The 22,820-nt window shown below is 44.3% G+C and overlaps 1 protein-coding gene across 1 annotated transcript in view; it reads left to right on the forward strand.

Moving 5' to 3' along the window:
* The window catches only part of LOC124556333 (sodium-dependent transporter bedraggled), a 446,423-nt gene that overhangs the window by 211,651 nt on the left and 211,952 nt on the right, over positions 1-22,820 (forward strand). Inside the window, exons 5-6 of the mRNA XM_047130303.1 lie at positions 10,219-10,315; positions 10,400-10,446. Coding sequence (XP_046986259.1) covers positions 10,219-10,315; positions 10,400-10,446 — 144 coding nt within the window. The remainder of the gene's footprint in view (positions 1-10,218; positions 10,316-10,399; positions 10,447-22,820) is intronic.

Here is a 22,820-nt window from a genome sequence, read left to right on the forward strand (position 1 = left end):
TTCTTACGAGCTTACTCCGCCGGTGAGGTGTACATGCGCTTTTGATGTGTTAATACACACGCCAGCGACCATTGTCTATATTCAATGTCTCAGAATTTTAAAGTTTTAAACATGGCTGCGTAGTCAGTGACCGTGTACAAATGAAAGTTAAAGCAATTACAGCCCTCGGTCACAAAATTTAAGTCTTTGGATCAGGTTTCGACACTTCTGTGAGTGCCTTCATCAGAAATTAAATATTCAAATTGGCATGTCACATATGAGATAAATATCAAACGATAAAGGCTTTAGACACAAAAATTTGAAAACGAATACATGGAGGACGAGCCGACTATGGGCTGCTCATACATATACAGAATTTGTGTGGAAGACCGCTTCATTCAGAAGCAATACCATACCTCGATTTATAGGGCTTGTATGGGTATCGTTAGCAATACTTGCGCGCTCTGGTAGAAATAAGACGGCTTTTTATGCGGGGCGACAGTAACATAGTCGGTGCGATAGTGTTTTTAATAGCTAGTTGCTTATGATTACATTCTTCCTAACACACACTGGTATCACTCGCAAGAAAAACAAATGAGACGTGCCCATCCATCGCGGATTTTCGCTCAATATTGTTTGGTATTACCAACATTCACTTTTGGCGAAATATTATCCTTACTAGGGGATGTGTGTACTGTGGTCTGTGTTCCAACATGTTCAAAGAAACTGGCTTTGTCCTGTCGTAAAGGGAAGGTATAGATTTGACATGGAAAAATGCAATAACTGTAAAGGGGGGGGGGGGGGGGTGAGAGATTTTATGTGGAAAATTATGTCCACTCATAAGAATGGTACAGATTTTCATATTCCCAGAGTCACAGTCGGCAGCATGGGATATTTCCGGTACTTTGCCAATTGTCGAATATCATCAGATCGAGACTGCAAGCATAATATTTAACTGTAAGTAAAGCGATAAAATATATGTGGCTGGTTTCCTAGGACGATCCTTCCTGTGGTGCGGGGATTGTATGGTGGCAGTGGCCTGTGGCCAGAACGATTGACATTTCTGACTTACAGTGGGAGCCGTCCAAATTGGAGGGTGCGGGTTGGGTACAAGAATGCAGCTGACCTAACCGTGCCACCATATAGGCTACTGAATAGCGATCTAATATTCAGTGTGTGTTGGGCAGCCTCCGTAATCACGTGTGTTCTGCATGGAAATTTGAGAAGATTCAATACTGACGCGTGTTTCTGCTGCACAGTTATTGCCTCCCGTGTAAATTGTCTGGTTGACTGCTTCTAAACATTCTGCGTCTTTATTTGGTTAAGAGAACATAAATTGTGGTGTGTGCTTTGTGCATCTAGGTGGTGAAAGACACGTGGAAGACATGCATGCTGCTCTAGACATGAGAAATACCTTAGTTGACTTTGGAAAGTAGAAGGATGATTCGAAATATGTTATAGCATTGACATTGGCATTCGTTAAAAAATACGGGTTTCCACTAAAGTTTCGGGTTTCTAGAGATGTAATTTCCACTGTTTATCTTCGGAATTATACTCTGCAAGCGATTGGTAGCATAGTGCTCTGTGGCTGATATCGCATAAATGAGATGATATTCTGGCAAAACAAGTGAGAATACATAAGTTCTTGTAATCTCAGAGTCTGGAGATGGCTGTAGACAGCATGGCAGCAAGCAAGCAAGCAGGTTGGGGCTAGAAATAGTGACGCATTTGTGCTGGGGAGAACCAGCCTAGCATCTGTACAACAGTTCGGAGAGAGGCCGCAGTCCACTGAGGGTGCTCTGGTCGTATATCAGGCTATTGTGTGCGGGGAGGTTGGCTCGTGACCGTTGGGTGCAGTGGATGACCGACAGACCTCGCGAGAAATTTCTAGTGGTGCGAGGACTATGGTGTATGGTGCATGTGCTTGTGTGTTTCTTTCTTTGTTTCTTTATTTTTTTAGATCTGTCTCTCTTCGTGGTATATATGTCCGACTGCATGGTGAACGATAGCTATATGCAGGATTCATAAGTGATGATTTTGCATGATGCAGGATATGAATTGTGTTTACTACATCCATATGGTATGGTGGTAGAATCGTTTGTGCTGATAACGCCTGGCTGGAGATCGGGTTCACTCCGAAAAATTCAAGCTTTCCTCGACAGTAGCAGAGCACTGCAATTGATTAAGTGTCTTTGGCCATAGTGTCCATATTTCATGATCTATTGACCACTTTTACAAGGTTTAACTGTCAGTGCAATAAGGCTGATATATAATTTTTTGGATGTATACAAAATAGTTTTGCTGCTGAAAATCTCGTAATTTGTCTGTCTGCAGAAATATGCGGGCAGTTCTCGCACACAGGAACCAGCAGCACTTTAGCAGGTAAATTCAGTAAGAATCAATCAGAATGCTCCATTCACAAGCAGTTCCATGACGTCAGAGAGTCACAATATAGCCTTTGCATGGGGCATAGGAACCTCTTCAGACTAGTTCGAATAAAACAGGCGCAAGGTATCTACAGAAAGTTCTGTGATGTCTGAGAGCAACGTGATGTCTTCATTGTTCGATCGTTCAGACACAAGTCCACGTAGACCACCAAACTGTGACTTCAAAGCATCTCCAGATCAGCAGCTGTAGGACATCGAAATTTCACCGAAAATTCCAGCCATTTTTCTCGCCTGTAGGAAAGTGCTTCAAATTCTGGTTGTGTAATAGTTCCGATTTTCCGTCTGTGCTTAGACACCAGCTATGCCTCGAGAAGTGAGAAAAATAACGTCCCTGACTCTAGCAGAAAATATAAACTAAGCCTACTCACAGTTTCAGAAAATTCATGAACACCACAGCGACTGTAGGACTCGGAAATTTTTCTCCTTCTGTCTCTCTGGCAGTGCCTTCATCAAGCAACTAAAACTCGAAAAGAGGTGAGCGTCCTTTTTTTTAGAGTTCCATAGAGATATTTCTTTCGACTCCCAAATGTCATCTTTTTGGTATGCAAAATAGGATATTGCAAATGGTTCAAATGGCTCTGAGCACTATGGGACTTAAGATCTGAGGTCATCAGTCCCCTAGAACACAGAGCTATTTAAATCTAACTAACCTAAGGACATCACACACATCCATGCCCTAGGTAGGATTCAAACCTACGGTTCCAGACTGAAGCGCTTAGAACCGCTCGGCCACACCCGCCGGCTAAGATATTGTAGCGGATATTGGTTTCGGGATATGTTTCCCATAAGAGCATATGAAGTGAGATTTCACAAGTGTGCCGCGCTCTTTGCAGAGTCTGTGTTCAAGTGTGTGGTGGTAGACACCGAGAAGTTGAAGAAAACTACTGTGCAGTGATCTTTCTTTTGAAAGTGTATTTAGAGATATATTCAATCTGATTTAGTAACGCCTAAATCTACATCTACATGGTTGCTCCAAAAATCACATTTAATAACCTGGCAGAGGACTCATCAAACCAACTTCACAATAATTCTCTACTATTCTAATCTCGTACAGCGCACGGAAAGAACGAACACCTATAGCTCTCGGTGCGAACTCTGATTTCCCTTATTTTATTACGATGATCGTTTCTCCCTACGTACATCGGCGTCAACAAAATATTTTTAGAATCGGAGGAGGAAGTTGGTGACTGAAATTTCGTGAGAAGATTCTGCCGCAACGAAAATGCTTTTGTTTTAATGATGTCCACCCCAAATCTTGTATCATTTCAGTGACACTCTCTCCCCTATTTCGTGATAATACAAAACGTGCTGCGCTTCTCAAACTTTCTCAATGTACTCCATCAATCCTATCTGGTAAGGATCCCACACTGCGCAGCAGTATTCTAAAAGAGGGCGGGCAACCGTAGTGTAGGCAGTCCTTTTAGTGCCCTTCCAAAAAACTTAGTTTTTAGTTGGTCTTTCCCACAACATTTTCTATGTTCCTTCCAATTTAAGTTGTTCATAATTGTAATTACCAGATATTATTTGAATTTACAGCCATTAAATATGACTGATCTATCGTGTAACCGAAGTTTAACTGATATTAGTTGATTTCACACTTTTCATTATTCAGGATCAATTGCCAAATTTCAGGCCATAAAGATACCTTTTCTAAATCGTTTTGCAATTCTTTTTGATCTTCTCATGACTTTACTAGTCGATAAACGACAGCGTCATCTGCAAACAACCTCAGACGGCTGCTCAGATTGTCTCCCAAATCGTTTATATAGATAAGGAACAGCAAAGGGCCTATAAAACTTCGTTGGGGAACGCCAGAAATCACTTCTGTTTCACACCATGACTTTCCGTCATTTACTACGAACTGTGAACTTCTCGACAGGAAATCACGAATCCAGTCATATAACTGAGATGATATTCCAAAAGGACGCAATTTCACTACAAGCCACTTCGGTGGTACAGCGTCAGAAGTCTTCCGGAAAACTAGAAATACCGAATCAGTTTGAACTCACTTATCAATTGCACTCAACAACTCGTGTGAGTAAAGAGCGAGTTGTGTTTCACAAGAACGATGTTTTCTAACGATTTTGACAGTGTGTCTGTAGACCGTTCTCTTCGAGGTAATTCATAATATTCGAACACAGTATATCTTCCAAAATACTGCTGCACATCGACGTTACTGATATGGGCCTGTAATTTAGTGGATTACTCCTACTACTTTTCTTAAATTTTGATTTGACCTGTGCAGCTTTCCAGTTTTTTGGTACGGATCCTTCGTCGAGCGAGCGGTTGTATATGATTGTTAAGTATAGAGCCATTATATCTGTATACTCTGAAAGGAACCTAACTGATATACAGTCTGGACCGGAAGAGTTGCTTTTGTTAAGTGATCTAAGTTACTACACTACTCCGAGGACATCTACTTCTACGTTACTCATGTTGGCAGCTGTTCTTGATTCGAATTCTTGTGTATTTACTTCGTCTTCGTTGGCGAAGGAATTTCGGAAAACTGTGTTTAGTAACTCTGCCTTCGCAGTGCTATCGTCGATAGTATTTCCATTGCTATATCGCAGAGATGGCATTGGGTGCGTGTTACCACTAGCATACTTCACATACGATCAGAATCTCTTTGGATTTTCTGCCAGGTTTCGAGACAAAGTTTCGTTGTGGGAACTATTGTAAGTATCTCGCATTGAAATCCGCGCTAAATTTCAAGCTTTTGTAAAAGATCGCCAATCTTGGAGGTTTTGCGTTCGTTTGAACTTGGCATGTTTTTTTCGTTGTTTCTATAACAGTGTTCTAATCCGTTTTGTATACCAAGGAAGATGAGCTCCGTTGTTTGTTAATTTATTTGGTATAAATCTCTCAATTGCTGCCGATACCATTTCTCTGAATTCAAGCCAAATCTGATCTACACTTATATTGTTAATTTGTAAGGGGTGGAGGTTATCTCTCAGGAAGGCGTCAAGTGAATTTTTATTTGCTTTTTGGAATAGGTAAATTTTTCATTAATTTTTGGAGGATTTAGGGGTTACAATATTCAATCTCGCTATGACAACCCTTTGTTCACTAATCCCAGTACCCTTTTTAATGCTCGTTATTAGCTCCGGCTTATTTGTTGCTAAGAGGTCAAGCGTGTTTTCACAACCGTTTATTAATCGCGTGGGGCAAGAACTAACTGCTCGAAATAATTTTCAGAGAATTTCGGATGATTTTTAAGCGTACCTCCGGAATTAAACATGTATTTTCGCCAACATATCGAGGGTAAATTAAAGTCACCGCCATTGTACTAAATGCTTTCTCTGAGAATTACTTTGAACAATTAGTTTATGAGCCCACACGAATTGTAAATGGTTTGAAAACACACTTGACCTCGTAGCCACAAATTATCCTGATCTAATAGAGAGAGTCATGACGGATACAGGGGTTAGTGAACACAAGGTCATTGTAGCGAGGCTCAAAACCATATCAACCACAACCACTAAAAATAAACGCATAACATATCTATTTAAAACAGCAGATAAAAATTCACTTGATGCCTTCCTAAGAGAGAGTCTCCATTCCTTCCGAGCTAATTATGTAAGTGTAGACCAGATATAATTTAAATTCAAAGATACAGTATCGACACCAATAGATAGATTCATACCGCATAAGTTAATAAGAGACGGGTCTGATCCACCATGGTACACAAAACACGTCAGAACACTGTTGCACAAGCAACGAAAAAAGCATGCCAACTTCAGAAGAGCGCAATATCCCCAAGACTGGCTAGATTTCACGGAAGCTCGAAATTTAGTGCGGACGTCAATGCGATATGCTTTTAATAGTTTCCACAATGAAACATTGTCTCAAAATGTGGTAGAAAACCCAAAGAGATTCTGGTCGTATGTAAAGTACACTAGTGGCAAAAAACAGTCAATACCGTCACTGCGCGATAGAGATGGAAATGTTACCGATGGTGGTGCCACTAAAGCGGAGTTACTAAATACAGTTTTCCGTAATTCCTTCACGAAAGCAGTCGAAGTAAATATTCCAGAATTCGAAACTAGAGCATCTGTTAGCATGAGTGACATAAAAGAATATATCTTAGGTGTTGCGAAACAACTCAAATCACTTAAGAAAGGCAAGTCTTCCGGTCCAGATGGTACAACAACCAGGTTCCTTTCAGAGTACGCAGACACAATAGCGCCTTTCTTAGCAATCATATACAATCGCTCACTTGACGAAAGGTCTGTTCCTAAAGACTGGAAAGTAGCACAGGTCACACCAATATTCAAGAAAGGAAATAGGAGTAACCCATTGAATTACAGACTCATATCACTGATCTCAATTTGCAGTAGGATTTTGGAACATATACTGCACTCAAACATTATGAATCACCTTGAATAAAATTGACTTATTGATACATAACCAACACTTATGTTATGTGTGTGACAGTATTCTGCACATTGTTTAAACACCAGATGTAATAACTCCCATAGCAGTTCGTCTTCAACGACAAAGGGTATCCGTGCGCCGGGGATGGGAATGAGGAAGGCTGCAGGTATTTCCAACGCAACAGGAAGTATGCGTCCGCCCCTGCAGTTACTGTGTTGCGGTGCCGTGAGTATGGCGCGTGGTCTCTGTGGTAGGGAGGATGTGCGCTGGTGTGGATGAACATCTTACCTGTTGCGTTTCGGAAGACTGACTGGACTTTCATCAAATGATCTACAGACAGCACACGCATTTATCAGCACGAATTGTGAAAGGTACCTTAGCCCGATCCTGCTGAATCTTCGTTATTTGAGGAAGCACATTTATCTTCTTCATAAATTTTCCAAATATCATTTCTTTCCAAACATCGTGCAGATGACTATCGATGCAATCCTCAGCTCCAAGTTTAAAGCTAATATTCCTGTTAATCTCCTTCTTTTCCAGCACAGACATCTCATCCATTGAACGCATAGTACACACAGTAAACAATTATATTCCTCCTCCCAGTCTGGCAGCTGGACACAGACTGAGTCCTTTTCTCGCCATTTTTCCCCAGACCGCCATGTCGGATTACGTCACGGGAGGGGAGAGGGCTAGTGCCCACAGTGTCCTCTGGTGGCAGTGTTATGAACTAGGTCAGTTGGACTCCGGACCTCATTGTGAATACACTGGATGGAGCTACTGTCTATGACAATTCTAATTGTTTAAATAAGCAATGCATACAGAATAAAGACTCAGATCTATCGTACCTGGCAGCCCAGCATAGACTGAGTCCTTTTCTTGTCAATTTCCAGATGGGTGAGTGGAGGGGGGGAAAGGGATGCGTAAGGGAGAAGGGAGGGTGCGGGAGGTGGGTGGGGGAGGGGTTAGCGGAGGTAGCCCATCCAACTATTTTTCCTACAAAATTTGATCTTTCCACCACGACGTCACTGCGACGTTGCCACATCTGTGGCCGCCATCTCCGATCCACTGTCTCGAATAAATTTGGCAACAGTGCAGAGAGGGTGGTACTCTCTTTGTCCCACTACTACCATGTGGCGTAATGTCAGAACGAGTCGGGAGTAGAGTACTCGTCGCCCATAGTGAAAGGTGGAACTCGGAAACTGGGAATTGCCAGAAAGAACGAACGTACGAAGCGGCAGAGTGTAGCCGTCGATTTTGAAACAGCCACTGTAAGACACATCTGCGAGTAGGATCGAATTATTGAGAAATAAAGTGTTTGTTGTGTCACCGCCAGACACCACACTTAATAGGTGGTAGCCTTTAAATCGGCCGCGGTCCGTTAGTATACGTCGGACCCGCGTGTCGCCACTATCAGTGATTGCAGACCGAGCGCCGCCACACGGCAGGTCTAGTCTAGAGAGACTCCCTAGCACTCGCCCCAGTTGTACAGACGACTTTGCTAGCGATGGTTCACTGACTACTTACGCTCTCATTTGCAGAGACGACAGTTTAGCATAGCCTTCAGCTACGTCATTTGCTACGACCTAGCAAGGCGCCATATTCAGTTACTATTCTGAACAGATAATATTGTGAATCATGTACCGTGAAGAGCGACGTTCATCATAATGGATTACAGTTAAGTATGAAACTAATTACGGCCGCTTTCTGAATTCTAATTCCTTGTCATGTTCCAGACCTCACGTCAGTATAGTCCTTCCCTCCTCACGCCAGCCTGCCTGAGCTAAAACGCGTGCATTTCGGCCTCCAATAGTAACACGGTGTTGACTCTTCTGCCAACCTAACAGTGTTCTTAAATTGTATCAGAGAGTCCAGAATGAAATTTTCGTTCTGCAGCGGGGTGTGCGCTGGTATGAAACTTCCTGGCAGATTAAAACTGTATGCCGGACCGAGACTCGAACTCGGGACCTTTGCCTTTCGCGGGCAAGTGCTCTACCAACTGAGCTACCAAAGCACGACTCATCCCCCGTCCTCACAGCTTCAGTCCCGCCAGTACCTCGTCTCCTACCTTCCAAACTTCGCAGAAGCTCTCCTGAATACCTTGCAGAACATTCAGAAGAGCTTCTGCGAAGTTTGGAAGGTAGGAGACGAGGTACTGGCGGGATTGAAGCTTTGAGGATGGGGAGTGAGTCGTGCTTGGGTAGCACAGTTGGTAGAGCACTTGCATGCGAAAGGCAAAGGTCCCGAGTTCGAGCCTCGGTCCGGCATACAGTTTTAATCTGCCAGGAACTTTTGTATCGGAGAGTGTTTGCCCTCCTAATTCACTTCCTACGAAGCCGACAAACTCCTCCTCTCCGTTCCGACGTCACCTCTAAGTATTGTAGGACACTTTTTACGTCGTACTCTGTTAAAGTGAACTAGCAGATGTCTGCTGACAGTGCCGTCGCGCTCACCTCCGTCCCGAGCCGCAGCAGGTCCCGTGCCGGCACGCGGCACCACCATTTGTCGGCAGAGCTGCTGAGAAAGCGCGGGAGGCGTTTCTCGACGTTTTACCTCCTAACCGTCTGGCACGGGCCGTAATCTTTGACACTGTACCGGCCTGCAGCCTCGTTAATGGTACCGGGTGATCAAAAAGTCAATATAAATTTGAAAACTTAATAAACCACGGAATAATGTAGGTAGATAGTTAAAAATGGACACACATGCTTGGTATGACATTGGGTTTTATTAGAACCAAAAAAAGAAACAAAGTTCACAAAATGTCTGACTGATCTCTTGCGCGCGTCGTTTGGTGACGATCGTGTGCTCAGCCGCCACTTTCGTCACGCTTGGCCTCCGAGGTCCCCAGACCTCAGTCCGTGCGATTATTGGCTTTGGCGTTACCTGAGGTCGCAAGAGTATCGTGATCGACCGACATCTCTAAGGATGCTGAAAGACAACATCCGACGCCAATGCCTAACCATCACTACGGACATACTTTACAGTGCTGTTCACAACATTATTCCTCGACTAAAGCTATTGTTGAGGAATGATGGTGGACGTATTGAGCATTTCCTGTAAAGAACATTATCTTTGCTTTGTCTTACTTTGTTATGCTAATTATTGCTGTTCTGATCAGATGAAGCGCCATCTGTCGGACATTTTTTGAACTTTTGTATTTTTTTGGTTCTAATAAAACCCCATGTCATTCCAAGCATGTGTGTCAAATTGTACCTCTCTATTTTCATTATTCCGTGATTTATTCAGTTTTCAAATTTATACTGACTTTTTGATCACCCGGTATATTTACGAAATTAAATGTTACACCTAATCGGCGATGGCAAAACGCTGCCGAAATGTGTGTTTGGCACCGACGCGGAGCTGGGAATACAGTAGATGCGGAGGAGAGGTGTGAGTGGGTGTGTTGTGTGTGTTGTCGCAGCTCTGGCAGCGGAGACATCGACTGGAGCTGGGTGTCCGGCGAGGAGGAGCGCCAGCGGCGGGCGTCGATGCGGCGCGTGGAGCCGCTGCAGCAGCCCGCTCTGCCGCTGCCGCTGCCGCCGCTGGCCGCGCCGCCCCTGCAGCTGCAGCACCGGCCGTGCCGCGCCTCCGCGCCGCCCGCGCCCACGCTCGCGCACCAAGCGCCGCCGCCCGCAGACTTCCCGCGCAGGTCAGTCTCAAAACCAAAACACGTTTTCACTAAATTTACTGCACTTCCTTTAGCGAAACTTGTTCTCACACCATATCCTACCACTGCGCGTGAAAATTTTCAAAAATAAAACATTAATACACTCGTTGTACACTACTGGACATTAAAATTGCTACACCAAGAAGAAATGCAGATGATAAACGGGTATTCATTGGACAAATATATTATACTAGAACTGACATGTGATTACATTTTCACGCAATTTGGGTGCATAGATCCTGAGAAATCAGTACCCAGAACAACCACCTCTGGCCGTAATAATGGCCTTGATACGCCTGGGCATTGAGTCAAACAGAGTTTGGATGGCGTGTACAGGTACAGCTGCCCATGCAGCTTCAACACGATACCACAGTTCATCAAGAGTAGTGACTGGCGTACTGTGACGAGCCACTTGCTGGGCCACCATTGACCAGACGTTTTCAGTTGGTGAGAGATCTGGAGAATGTGCTGGCCAGGGCAACAGTCGAACATTTTCTGTATCCAGAAAGGCCAGTACAGGACCTGCAACATGCGGTCGTGCATTATCATGCTGAAATGTAGAGTTTCGCAGGGATCGAATGAAGGGTAGAGCCACGGGTCGTAACACATCTGAAATGTAACGTCCACTGTTCAACGTGCCGTCAATGCGAACAAGAACTGACCGAGAGGTGTAACCTATGGCACCCCGTACCATCACGCCGGGTGATACGCCAGTATGGCGATGACGAATACACGCTTCCAATTTGCGTTCACCGCGATGTCGCCAAACACGGACGCGACCCTCATGACGCTGTAAACAAGACCTGGATTCATCTCAAAAAAATATCGTTTTGCCGTTCGTGCACCCAGGTTCGTCGTTTGAGTACACCATCGCAGGCGCTCATGTCTGTGACGCAGCGTCAAGGGTAACCGCAGCCATGGTCTCCGAGCTGATAATCCGTACTGCTGCAAACGTCGTCGAACTGTTCGTGCAGATGGTTGTCGTCTTGCAAACGTCACCATCTGTTGACTCAGGGATCGAGACGTGGCTGCACGATCCGTTACAGCCATGCGGATAAGATGCCTGTCATCTCGACTGCTAGTGATACAATGCCGTTGGGATCCAGCACGGCGTTCCGTATTACCCTCCTGTACCCACCGATTCCATATTCTGCTAACAGTCATTGGATCTCGACCAACGCGAGCAGCAATGTCGCGATACGATAAACCGCAATCGCGATAGGCTACAATCCGACCTTTATCAAAGCCGGAAACGTGATGGTACGTATTTCTCCTCCTTACACGAGGCATCACAACAACGTTTCACCAGGCAACGCCGGTCAACTGCTGTTTGTGTATGAGAAATCGGTTGGAAACTTTCCTCATGTCAGCACGTTGTAGGTGTCGCCACCGGCGCCAACCTTGTGTGAGTGCTCTGAAAAGCTAATCATTTGCATATTACAGCATCTTCTTCCTGTCGGTTAAATTTCGCGTCTGTAGCGCGTCATCTTCGTGGTGTAGCAATTTTAATGGCCAGTATTGTAGTAATAATTATGTTAGTGTCCCTTTGCTGGGTTTTAGTATTAGTCGAAGACAGAAACGACGTCGGCCGGCGGACTTTTACCGGAGTGCCGTTACCGAGCGTCGATCGTCTGCGGGTGCGCTACACGGGAGTAAAGCCTAGTGCAAACGCCCGATAAACGACGCGAGTGTCCGTCGCGAAACGCGGTATCCGATTATTCCGCGCCAAGAGAGTCGTCTCCCCTGACGACCTGCAAAATTTTCAGTTACTATGTCTGTATATGTAATTCGTAAGGTCAGGTTCTTTACCTCAACGATCGACTTATGTCCTAGCAGCTGTTGCTGTTGTGAATAGCCTCTCTTTTTCCGTGCTCTAAGCGACACACCTGCCGACACTGTTCCTCGACAGGCCTTCCCGATCGATCTCTAGCGCCGTTTGTTTTCTGCAATATCTGCTAAATCCCGTGTTCTGCCGACTCGTCAATCTCTCGGGTCCCTCTGACCGTCTCCGATGTAGCGGCTATCTGTGTCCGACTGGCCCAAGTACATGTACAGGTGTACTCATTTCCGCTCTTTCGACTGCGTGTGAGCTCGACTCTGTCGCGCGGTGTTTATACAGAGGAGGAAACTATATATATGCTCCCGGAACATTAGCAGTAAACCATACCTCGATGCAGAACGCCTTTCTGGCAGCGTCTGCCACCGGAGTTTACTCGGCATCTCCGTTGTGCTTTTGCGCTTACCATATGAACCTTTAAAGAAACGTGCTGCTTTTATGTGGCTGGTCTCTATTTCCTCTGTCAGTCCTATCTGATACAGACTCCAGACCGAAGAGCAAGACAGAGGTATCGGTCGAACGAGGGATTTGTAAGCTGTCTCCTTTGTCGATCGACTACATTTCCTCATAATTCTTCCAATGAATTTCAAACCGGCAGCTGCCTTTACTGCAATTTGTTGTACGTAGTCGTTCCGCTTTAAACCGCTCCATACGCATATTCCTAGATACTTTATGGATGTCACTACTTCCTGTGATTCTTCTGAGAACGTCTAATCGTACAATGATGGGCCTTTCTGGCTATTTACGCTCAGTATGTTACATTTGTTTATATTGGGGGTCAGTTTCCAGTCCGAACACCGAGCGTAGCTGCGTTGCAGCTCTTCCTACAATTTGCTAGCGTTACAACTTCTTCATATAGAATAGCATCATCCGCGGAAAGTCTCGTTGCACTTCCGACGTTGTCTACTAGGTCGGTTATATACAGGGTGGTCCATCGATAGTGACCGAAGGGGGAAACTAGATGGCGCTATGGTTGGCCCGATAGATGGCGCTGCCGTAGGTCAAGCGGATATCAACTGCGTTTTTTTAAAATAGGAACCCCCATTTTTATTACATATTCGTGTAGTGCGTAAAGAAATATGAATGTTTTAGTTGGACCACTTTTTTCGCTTTGTGACAGATGGCGCTGTAATAGTGACAAACGTATAAGTACGTGGTATCACGTGACATTCCGCCAGTGCGGACGGTATTTTCTTCGTGATACATTACCGGTGTTAAAATGGACAGTTTACCAATTGCGGAAAACGTCGATATCGTGTTGATGTATGGCTATTGTGATCAAAATGCCCAACGGGCGTGTGCTATGTATGCTCCTCGATATCCTGGACGACATCATCCAAGTGTCCGGACCATCCACCGGATAGTTACGTTATTTAAGGAAACAGGAAGTGTTCAGCCACATGTGAAACGTCAACCAAGAACTGCAACAAATGATGATGCCCAAGTAGGTGTTTTAGCTGCTGTCGCGGCTAATCCGCACATCAGTAGAAGACGAATTGCGCGAGAATCGGGAATTTCAAAAACATCGGTGTTGAGAACGCTACATCAACATCGATTGCACCCGTACTATATTTCAATGCACCGGGAATTGCATGGCGACGACTTTGAAAGTCGTGTACAGTTCTGCCACTGGGCACAAGAGAAATTACGGGACGATGACAGATTTTTTGCACGCGTTCTATTTAGCGACGAAGCGTCATTCACCAACAGCGGTAACGTAAACCGGCATAATATGCACTATTGGGCAACGGAAAATCCACGATGACTGCGACAAGTGGAACATCAGCGACCTTGGCGGGTTAATGTATGGTGCGGCGTTGTGGGAGGAAGGATAATTGGCCCGCATTTTATCGATGGCAGTCTAAATGGTGCAATGTATGCTGATTTCCTACGTAATGTTCTACCGATGTTACTACAAGATGTTTCACTGCATGACAGAATGGCGATGTACTTCCACATGATGAATGTCCGGCACATAGCTCGCGTGCAGTTGAAGCGGTATTGAATAGCATATTTCGTGACAGGTGGATTGGTCGTCGAAGCACCATACCATGGCCCGCACGATCACCGGATCTGACGTCCCCGGATTTCTTTCTTTGGGGAAAGTTGAAGGATATTTGCCACCGTGATCCACCGATAACACCTGACAACATGCGTCAGCGCATTGTCAATGCATGTGCGAACATTACGGTAGTCGAACTACTCGCTTTTGAAAGGAATGTCGTTACACGTATTGCCAAATGCATTGAGGTTGACGGACAGCATTTTGAGCATTTATTGCATTAATGTGGTATTTACAGGTAATCACGCTGTAACAGCATGCGTTCTCAGAAATAAGTTGACAAAGGTACATGTATCACATTGGAACAACCGAAATAAAATGTTGAAACGTACCTACGTTCTGTATTTTAATTTATTAAACCTACCTGTTACCAACTGTTCCTCTAAAATTGTGAGCCATATGTTTGTGACTATTACATCGCCATCTATCACAAAGCGAAAAAAGTGGTCCAACTAAAACATTCATATTTCTTTACGTACTACATGAATATGTAATAAAAGATGGGGGTTCCTATTTAAAAAACCACAGTTGATATCCGTTTGACCTATGGCAGCGCCACCTAGCGGGCCAACCATAGCGCCATCTGGTTTCCTCCTTCAAGCTAGACAAGTTTCGTTCTTTGTAGATTTTTCGTTTGACGCTTATTTCGTGAGATATTTGGCCCGGTCACGATCAATGGACCACCCTGTATATTGTGAAAAGTAATCGTACTTGAGATACATCCCAAATTACATTCACGTTTGAAGATTTCTCTCCATTGCAAATGACGCGATGTGTTCTGTTTGCTAGAAACTCTTTAGTCAGTCACACGGTTGGGTTGACAGTCTATACGCTCCTATTTTCTTCATTAGGCGACTACGCCGAACTGCATGGAACGCCTTCCGGAGGTCGAGGGAAGAACAGATGGTTCAAATGGCTCTGAGCACTATGGGACTCAACTGCTGTGGTCATAAGTCCCCTAGAACTTAGAACTACTTAAACCTAACTAGCCTAAGGACAGCACACAACACCCAGCCATCACGAGGCAGAGAAAATCCCTGACCCCGCCGGGAATCGAACCCGGGAACCCGGGTGTGGGAAGCGAGAACGGGGAAGAACAGAGTGAGCTGGGTTTCATACGATCGTTGATTCCGGAACTGGTGTTGATTCCTACGTAGGAGACTCGTTCTCCAGAAATGTCATCATACGCGAGCTTAACATACAGTCGTTTGGAGCGCTTTCTCTGGTGTTCCGGCAGGTACTATCACTTTAGTTTCGTCAATGCGTAGCTGGGGTCAACCACAACAAATATTGTTCATCACGTCTTTAATGTGACCCCAGTTTCAGCGGAAAGAGTCGGTTTGTTTCCCGTTACAAACAGGATGTCCGCCTGCATAGCTGGATGGTAACATGCTCATTTCCCATGCAAGCGGGCCAGGGTCGATTCCCGGCCGCGTTGGAGATTTTCTGTTGTCATCATCATTTCATTCTTATCACCTGTGCGCAAGTCGCCCAGTGTGGCGTCCACTGATACAAGACTTGCACTTGGCGGCCGAACTTCCCCGTATGGAGGGAGCCTCGTGGCCAATGCTGCCATACGCTCATTTCATTTTTCACAAACAGGATGATTTTTAAAACGGCGCTTTATGCATCCATTAGATAGAGCGGTCCCATATTAGTGTAGTGCGATGTTCGTTTTGTCGATATGTATTAACACGGACAGGAAAACGTCGAGAGTAACCACTACTCTAGCTGCGGCAGAACCACCCCAGCCCGCGCTGACCGCTACCGCCATGAAGCGACGTTGCTCAGTTTCCGCTGGAGGAGTTGTTATTCTTCGTGTTTTTCTGTCCCTTTTAATACATATAGATCAAATAAAGTTCGATAGCTCTGACGAATAAGCACGTAAAATTCCACTTTAAAAATCATTTTGTTTGTAACAGGAAACAAACCGATGCTTTCCGTCGTCACTGGGAGTTCCATGAAAGACGTGAAGAGTAGTGTTTATTTTTGATGACTCCAGCTGTACACTGCTAAACAAAAATTGCAAATATCTGCCGAAACAAAATAGAATAAGCACGTGACGACTCTTAGGAGAGAGCGCTTGTGTACAAAGTGATTAAGCTGCCCCTGCATATGGGTTTTATGCAACACAGAATGCCTTCAGATACCAGCAGTAAGATTCTTATACTCTCTCCCTCGCTACATGCAAGCTATTGATCCTATAGAAAAAAAATGGAGTGGACCTTTTTGTATAAAATTTAATGTAATTATATTTTGTACTGGTATTCATTCCCGCTAGAGGCCATAGTTTTCAAATTATTCGAGAAAAATCGACCTTCAAAGCTGTCTTTCTCGAATAACTCGAAAATCATGGCCTCCAGCGAAAACGTATCCCACTTCAAAATTTATCTACATTAAATTTCCTAAAAAAAGATCGTGTTCATTTTTTCTGTAGGATTACTAGTTTTTATGTAGTGAGCGAGAGAATATGAAAATCTCGCGCATGGTTTTCGAAATCGTTGCACGCTGCATAAAACACATAGGTAGGGGCAGCTGAGTCACACTGTCTAATGTTAAAGCGTCGAACCCGACCCAATTGGCAATGCAAAGTCATAATCTACAGTATATAGCTACAGAACCGAGAATCCTATTATTTATTCGATTACAGGTTCTGGATAGCTGCATCGAGTTCGACAAGCTACATAGGCAGCGTTAGGCATTATAAGCGTTGTTCCGCAGTTAATTTGATTTTTTTTTCCTGTTCTGCTGATGACATTCGCGACAACTCGCTATGACGTGAATCTTGTCAGTACCATACTACACCTCTGTCAAACCAAGATATTTAGACCGTCTCAATTTGGTTTTCAAAAGAGTCTCTCCACAGGAATGCTATTTTCCAATTCATGAATCATATAATACAAAATTTAGCCGGCCGCGGTGGCCATGCGGTTCTAGGCACTTCAGTCCGGAACTGCGTGACTGCTACAGTCGCAGGTTCGAATCCTGCTTCGGGCATGGATGTCTGTGATGTCCTCAGATGTTGAGTCCCATAGTGCTCAGAGCCATTTGAACCATTTACAAAATTTAAATGAGAAAATACTGTGACTTGGTAAGCATTTGATTGTGCAGTTCACAATATTGTTCTAAATCAAGTTAAATTTCTGTGGTATCATACATGTGCTGGTTATTGATTTTCATCCTGTCAAACTAAAAGGCTGCAGAGCATCACATTAAGGTATCCAGGGATTCTGCAAAATGAAACAACATCTCTAGGGGGGAAAAAATAATTGCAGGTGCCCCACAGGGATCAGTAGGAGGTCCGTTCTTGTTATATATAAATGATCTGCCATCATATAACCAAGATGTAGAAGCAGTTCTCTTTAATGACAATGCACGTATTATAAAAAATCGTAATGGAGAAACAATATTTTCTGAACAATTAATAACTGATTTTCAGAAAATGGACTGTCGTTGTACGTAGGTAAAACACAACGTATGCAGTTCTGCTCTGCCCAACACCTGACTATACTATTAGAAATAATGCTTTAGGGTAAAATAATCCATGAAACATAATATTCTAAATTTTTAGGTCTTTACATTGAAGAACCAGAACTGCAAGTCGCAGGGTCTCACTTATTTGTAACATAGTTTAATTCTTAATTTCTTTGCGTGTTTTTGGTATTTGCATTGTTTAATTCAAAATTTCTGGCGTATTATAGTATTTGAGAGTTGTAGCATCGCGTTTTAGTACACGAATAGTGTAAAATCGCGTAGTCTCCTTCCGCCGCCGAGCAGTGTGTCAGCAGTGCGCAAGTAGCAGTATTACTGCATTTACTAGGCAATCTTGTATTTTAATAACCGTTTAAATTTTCTGTCGAATTGTTTGTGCTCTCTGTAGATTAGTTCAGACGTTCTTTGCACAACAGTTTTTAGCATGGATAGGGACTGCAACTGCTGTGTTCGGATGCAGGCTGAGTTGGCATCTCTTCGCTCCCAGCTTCAGGCAGTGTTGGCTTCGGTCACACAGCTTGAGGTTGTTGCCAATGGGCATCACTGTGGGGGCCCACATTGAGGCTGATCCCTCACCTGTGGTAGAGTGGGAGGTCGTCTCGAGGTGTGGCAGGGGGCGAAAGACATTCCGGAGGCCTCTCCAGTTTGTCTGACGAACCGGTTTCAGGCTCTGTCTCAGGCTGATACTGATCTTCGGCCGGACATGGCTGTTCCAGAGGCTGCCCCTCAGTCTGCAAGATCCGGGCAGTCACAGAGGGTGGGCTTACTGGTAGTTGGGAGCTCCAACGTCAGGCGCGTAATGGGGCCCCTTAGGGATATGGCAGCAAGAGAGGGGAAGAAAACCAATGTGCACTCTGTGTGCATACCGGGGGGAGTCATTCCAGATGTGGAAAGGGTCCTTCCGGATGCCATGAAGGGTACAGGGTGCACCCATCTGCAGGTGGTCGCTCATGTCGGCACCAATGATGTGTGTCGCTATGGATCTGAGGAAATCCTCTCTGGCTTCCGGCGGCTATCTGATTTGGTGAAGACTGCCAGTCTCGCTAGCGGGATGAAAGCAGAGCTCACCACCTGCAGCATCGTCGACAGGACTGACTGCGGACCTTTGGTACAGAGCCGAGTGGAGGGTCTGAATCAGAGGCTGAGACGGTTCTGCGACCGTGTGGGCTGCAGATTCCTCGACTTGCGCCATAGGGTGGTGGGGTTTCGGGTTCCGCTGGATAGGTCAGGAGTCCACTACACGCAGCAAGCGGCTACACGGGTAGCAGGGGTTGTGTGGCGTGGACTGGGCGGTTTTTTTAGGTTAGATGGCCTCGGGCAAGTACAGAAAGGGCAGCAGCCTCAAAGGGTGCGGGGCAAAGTCAGGACATGCGGGGGCCATGCAGCAATCGGTATTGTAATTGTAAACTGTCGAAGCTGCATTGGTAAAGTACCGGAACTTCAAGCGCTGATAGAAAGCACCGAAGCTGAAATCGTTATAGGTACAGAAAGCTGGCTGAGGCCAGAGATAAATTCTGCCGAAATTTTTACAAAGGCACAGACGGTGTTTAGAAAGGATAGATTGCATGCAACCGGTGGTGCCGTGTTTGTCGCTGTTAGTAGTAGTTTATTCTGTAATGAAGTAGAAGTGGATAGTTCCTGTGAATTATTATGGGTGGAGGTTACACTCAGTAACCGAGCTAGGTTAATAGTTGGTTCCTTTTACCGACCTCCCGACTCAGCAGCATTAGTGGCAGAACAACTGAGAGAAAAGTTGGAATACATTTCACATAAATTTTTTCAGCATGTTATAGTCTTAGGTGGAGATTTCATTTTACCAGATATAGACTGGGACACTCAGATGTTTAGGACGGGTGGTAGGGACAGAGCATCGAGTGACATTATACTGAGTGCACAATCCGAAAATTACCTCGAGCAATTAAACAGAGAACCGACTCGTGGAGATAACATCTTGGACCTACTGATAACAAACAGACCCGTACTTTTCGACTCTGTAAGTGCAGAACAGGGAATCAGTGATCATAGGGCCGTTGCAGCATCCCTGAATATGGAAGTTAATAGGAATATAAAAAAAGGGAGGAAGGTTTATCTGTTTAGCAAGAGTAATAGGAGGCAGATTTCAGACTACCTAACAGATCAAAACGAAAATTTCTGTTCCGACACTGACAATGTTAAGTGTTTATGGAAAAAGTTCTAGGCAATCGTAAAATGCGTTTTAGACAGGTACGTGCCGAGTAAAACTGTGAGGGACGGGAAAAACCCACCGTGGTTCAACAACAAAGTTAGGAAACTACTGCGAAAGCAAAGAGAGCTTCACTCCAAGTGTAAACGCAGCCAAAACCTCTCAGACAAACAGAAGCTAAACGATGTCAAAGCTAGCGTAAGGAGGGCAATGCGTGAAGCGTTCAGTGAATTCGAAAGTAAAATTCTATGTACCGACTTGACAGAAAATCGTAGGAAGTTCTGGTCTTACGTTAAATCAGTAAGTGGCTCGAAGCAGCATATCCAGACACTTCGGGATGATGATGGCATTGAAACAGAGGATGACACGCGTAAAACTGAAATACTAAACACCTTTTTCCAAAGCTGTTTCACAGGGGAAGACCGCACTGCAGTTCCTTCTCTAAATCCTCGCACAAACGAAAAAATGGTTGACATCGAAATAAGTGTCCAAGAAATAGAAAAGCAACTGGAGTCACTCAACAGAGGAAAGTCCACTGGACCTGACGGGATACCAATTCGATTCTACACAGAGTACGCGAAAGAACTTGCCTCCCTTCTAACAGCCGTGTACCGCAAGTCTCTAGAGGAACGAAAGGTTCCAAATGATTGGAAAAGAGCACAGGTAGTCCCAGTCTTCAAGAAGGGTAGTCGAGCAGATGCGCAAAACTATAGACCTATGTCTCTGACGTCGATCTGTTGTAGAATTTTAGAACATGTTTTTTGCTCGCGTATTATGTCGTTTTTGGAAACCCAGAATCTACTCTGTAGGAATCAACATGGATTCCGGAAACAGCTATCGTGTGAGACCCAACTCGCTTTATTTGTTCATGAGACCCAGAAAATATTATATACAGGCTCCCAGGTAGATGCTATTTTCCTCGACTTCCGGAAGGCGTTCGATACAGTTCCGCACTGTCGCCTGATAAACAAAGTAAGAGCCTACGTAATATCAGACCAGCTGTGTGGCTGGATTGAAGAGTTTTTAGCAAACAGAACACAGCATGTTGTTATCAATGGAGAGACGTCTACAGACGTTAAAGTAACCTCTGGCGTGCCACAGGGGAGTGTTATGGGACCATTGTTTTTCACAATACATATAAATGACCTAGTAGATAGTGTCGGAAGTTCCAAGCTACCTAAGGGCTACGGTTTATCGACTGAGCATTTACAAGATACAACAGGCCTACTAAAGAGACTGCATACACCACGCTTGCCCGTTCTCTGCTAGAGTAACGCTGCGTGGCGCGATATCCGCGTCAGATAGGATTGCCGGAAGACATCGAAAAAAGTTGAAAGAAGGGCAGCTCGTTTTGAATTATCGCGAAACGGAAGGGAGAGTGTCACGGATATGATCCACAAACGCGGTTTTGGTTACAGTAGGATCTTCTCATGATATTTCAATCATCAGCTTTCTCCTTCGAATGCGAAAATATATTGTTGGCTGACTGACATAGCACAGATTCAGAAATTATTCTTATGAAACACAACTAGCTCCTTATTCTCACAAGGAAGTGAGTGCTACCGACTGGGGATATAAAACTATTTCCATATTTCTAGATTTCTGAAAGGCTTTTGATACCGTTCCTCGCAAGCAGCTTCTAATCAAATTGCGTGGCTATGGAGTATCATCCCAGTTGTGTGACTGGATTCGTGATTTCCTCTCATAAAGGTCACAGTTCGTAGTAACTGACGGAAAGTAATCGAGTAAAACAGAAGTGATATCTGCTGTACTTCAAGGAAGTGTTACAGGACCTCCGCTGTTCCTAATCTATATAAATGATTTGGTGGACAATCTGAGCAGACTTCTTAGATTGTTTGTAGATAATGCTGCCATTTATCGTCTTCGAAAGTCATCAGAAGATCAAATCCAATTGCAAAATGATTTAGACAAGATACCTGTATGGTGCGACAAGTGGCAATTGACCAAAATAATGAAAAGTGTGAGGTCATTTACATAAGTACTAAAGGGAATCCGTTAAACTTCTGTTACAAGATAAATCAGACAAATCTAAAGACTGTCAATTCACCTAAATACCCAGGAACTGCAGTCACGAAAAACTTAAATTGGAACGATCACGTAGATAATGTGGGGAAGTCAAACTAAAGACTCGGTTTATTGGCAAAACACTTAGGAGATGCACCAGGTCAACTAAAGAGACGCTTGTCCGTCCTTTGCTAAAGTATTGCCGTGCAATATGGGGCGTTTACAGGAAAGGATTGACGGAGAACGTTGAAAAAGTTCAAAGAAGGGCAGTTAGTTTTGTATTATCGTGAAATAGGGGAGAGTGTGTCACGGATATGATACGCGCGTTGGAGTGACAATCGTTGAAACAAAGGTGTTTTTCATTGCAGAGAGATTTTTTTTCGAAATTTTAATCTCCTGCGTTCTCCTAAAAGCGCGAAGATATTTTGTTGACAGCCTCTTATATAGGGAGAATTGATCACCATAATAAATTAAGAAAAATCGGAGCTCATACAGAAAGATATGTGTTCGTTTTCCGGCGTGCTGTTAAAGAGTGGAACGGTAGGGAAATAGTCTGAAGGTTGTTCGATGAACAATCTGCCAGACACTTCATTGTGAATTGCAGAGTAATCGTGTAGATATAGATAACAACAGTAACATTAACAAATATAATACTAGAATGAGAAATGATTTTTACTGTTCATCACTCAACCTTAGTGTGGCATAGAAAGGAGAGCGGTATTCAGACATAAAGATCTTTGACCACCTACCCTGTGATT

This window comes from Schistocerca americana, chromosome X (assembly GCF_021461395.2).
Source record: "Schistocerca americana isolate TAMUIC-IGC-003095 chromosome X, iqSchAmer2.1, whole genome shotgun sequence".
In the NCBI taxonomy this organism is placed as follows: domain Eukaryota; kingdom Metazoa; phylum Arthropoda; class Insecta; order Orthoptera; family Acrididae; genus Schistocerca; species Schistocerca americana.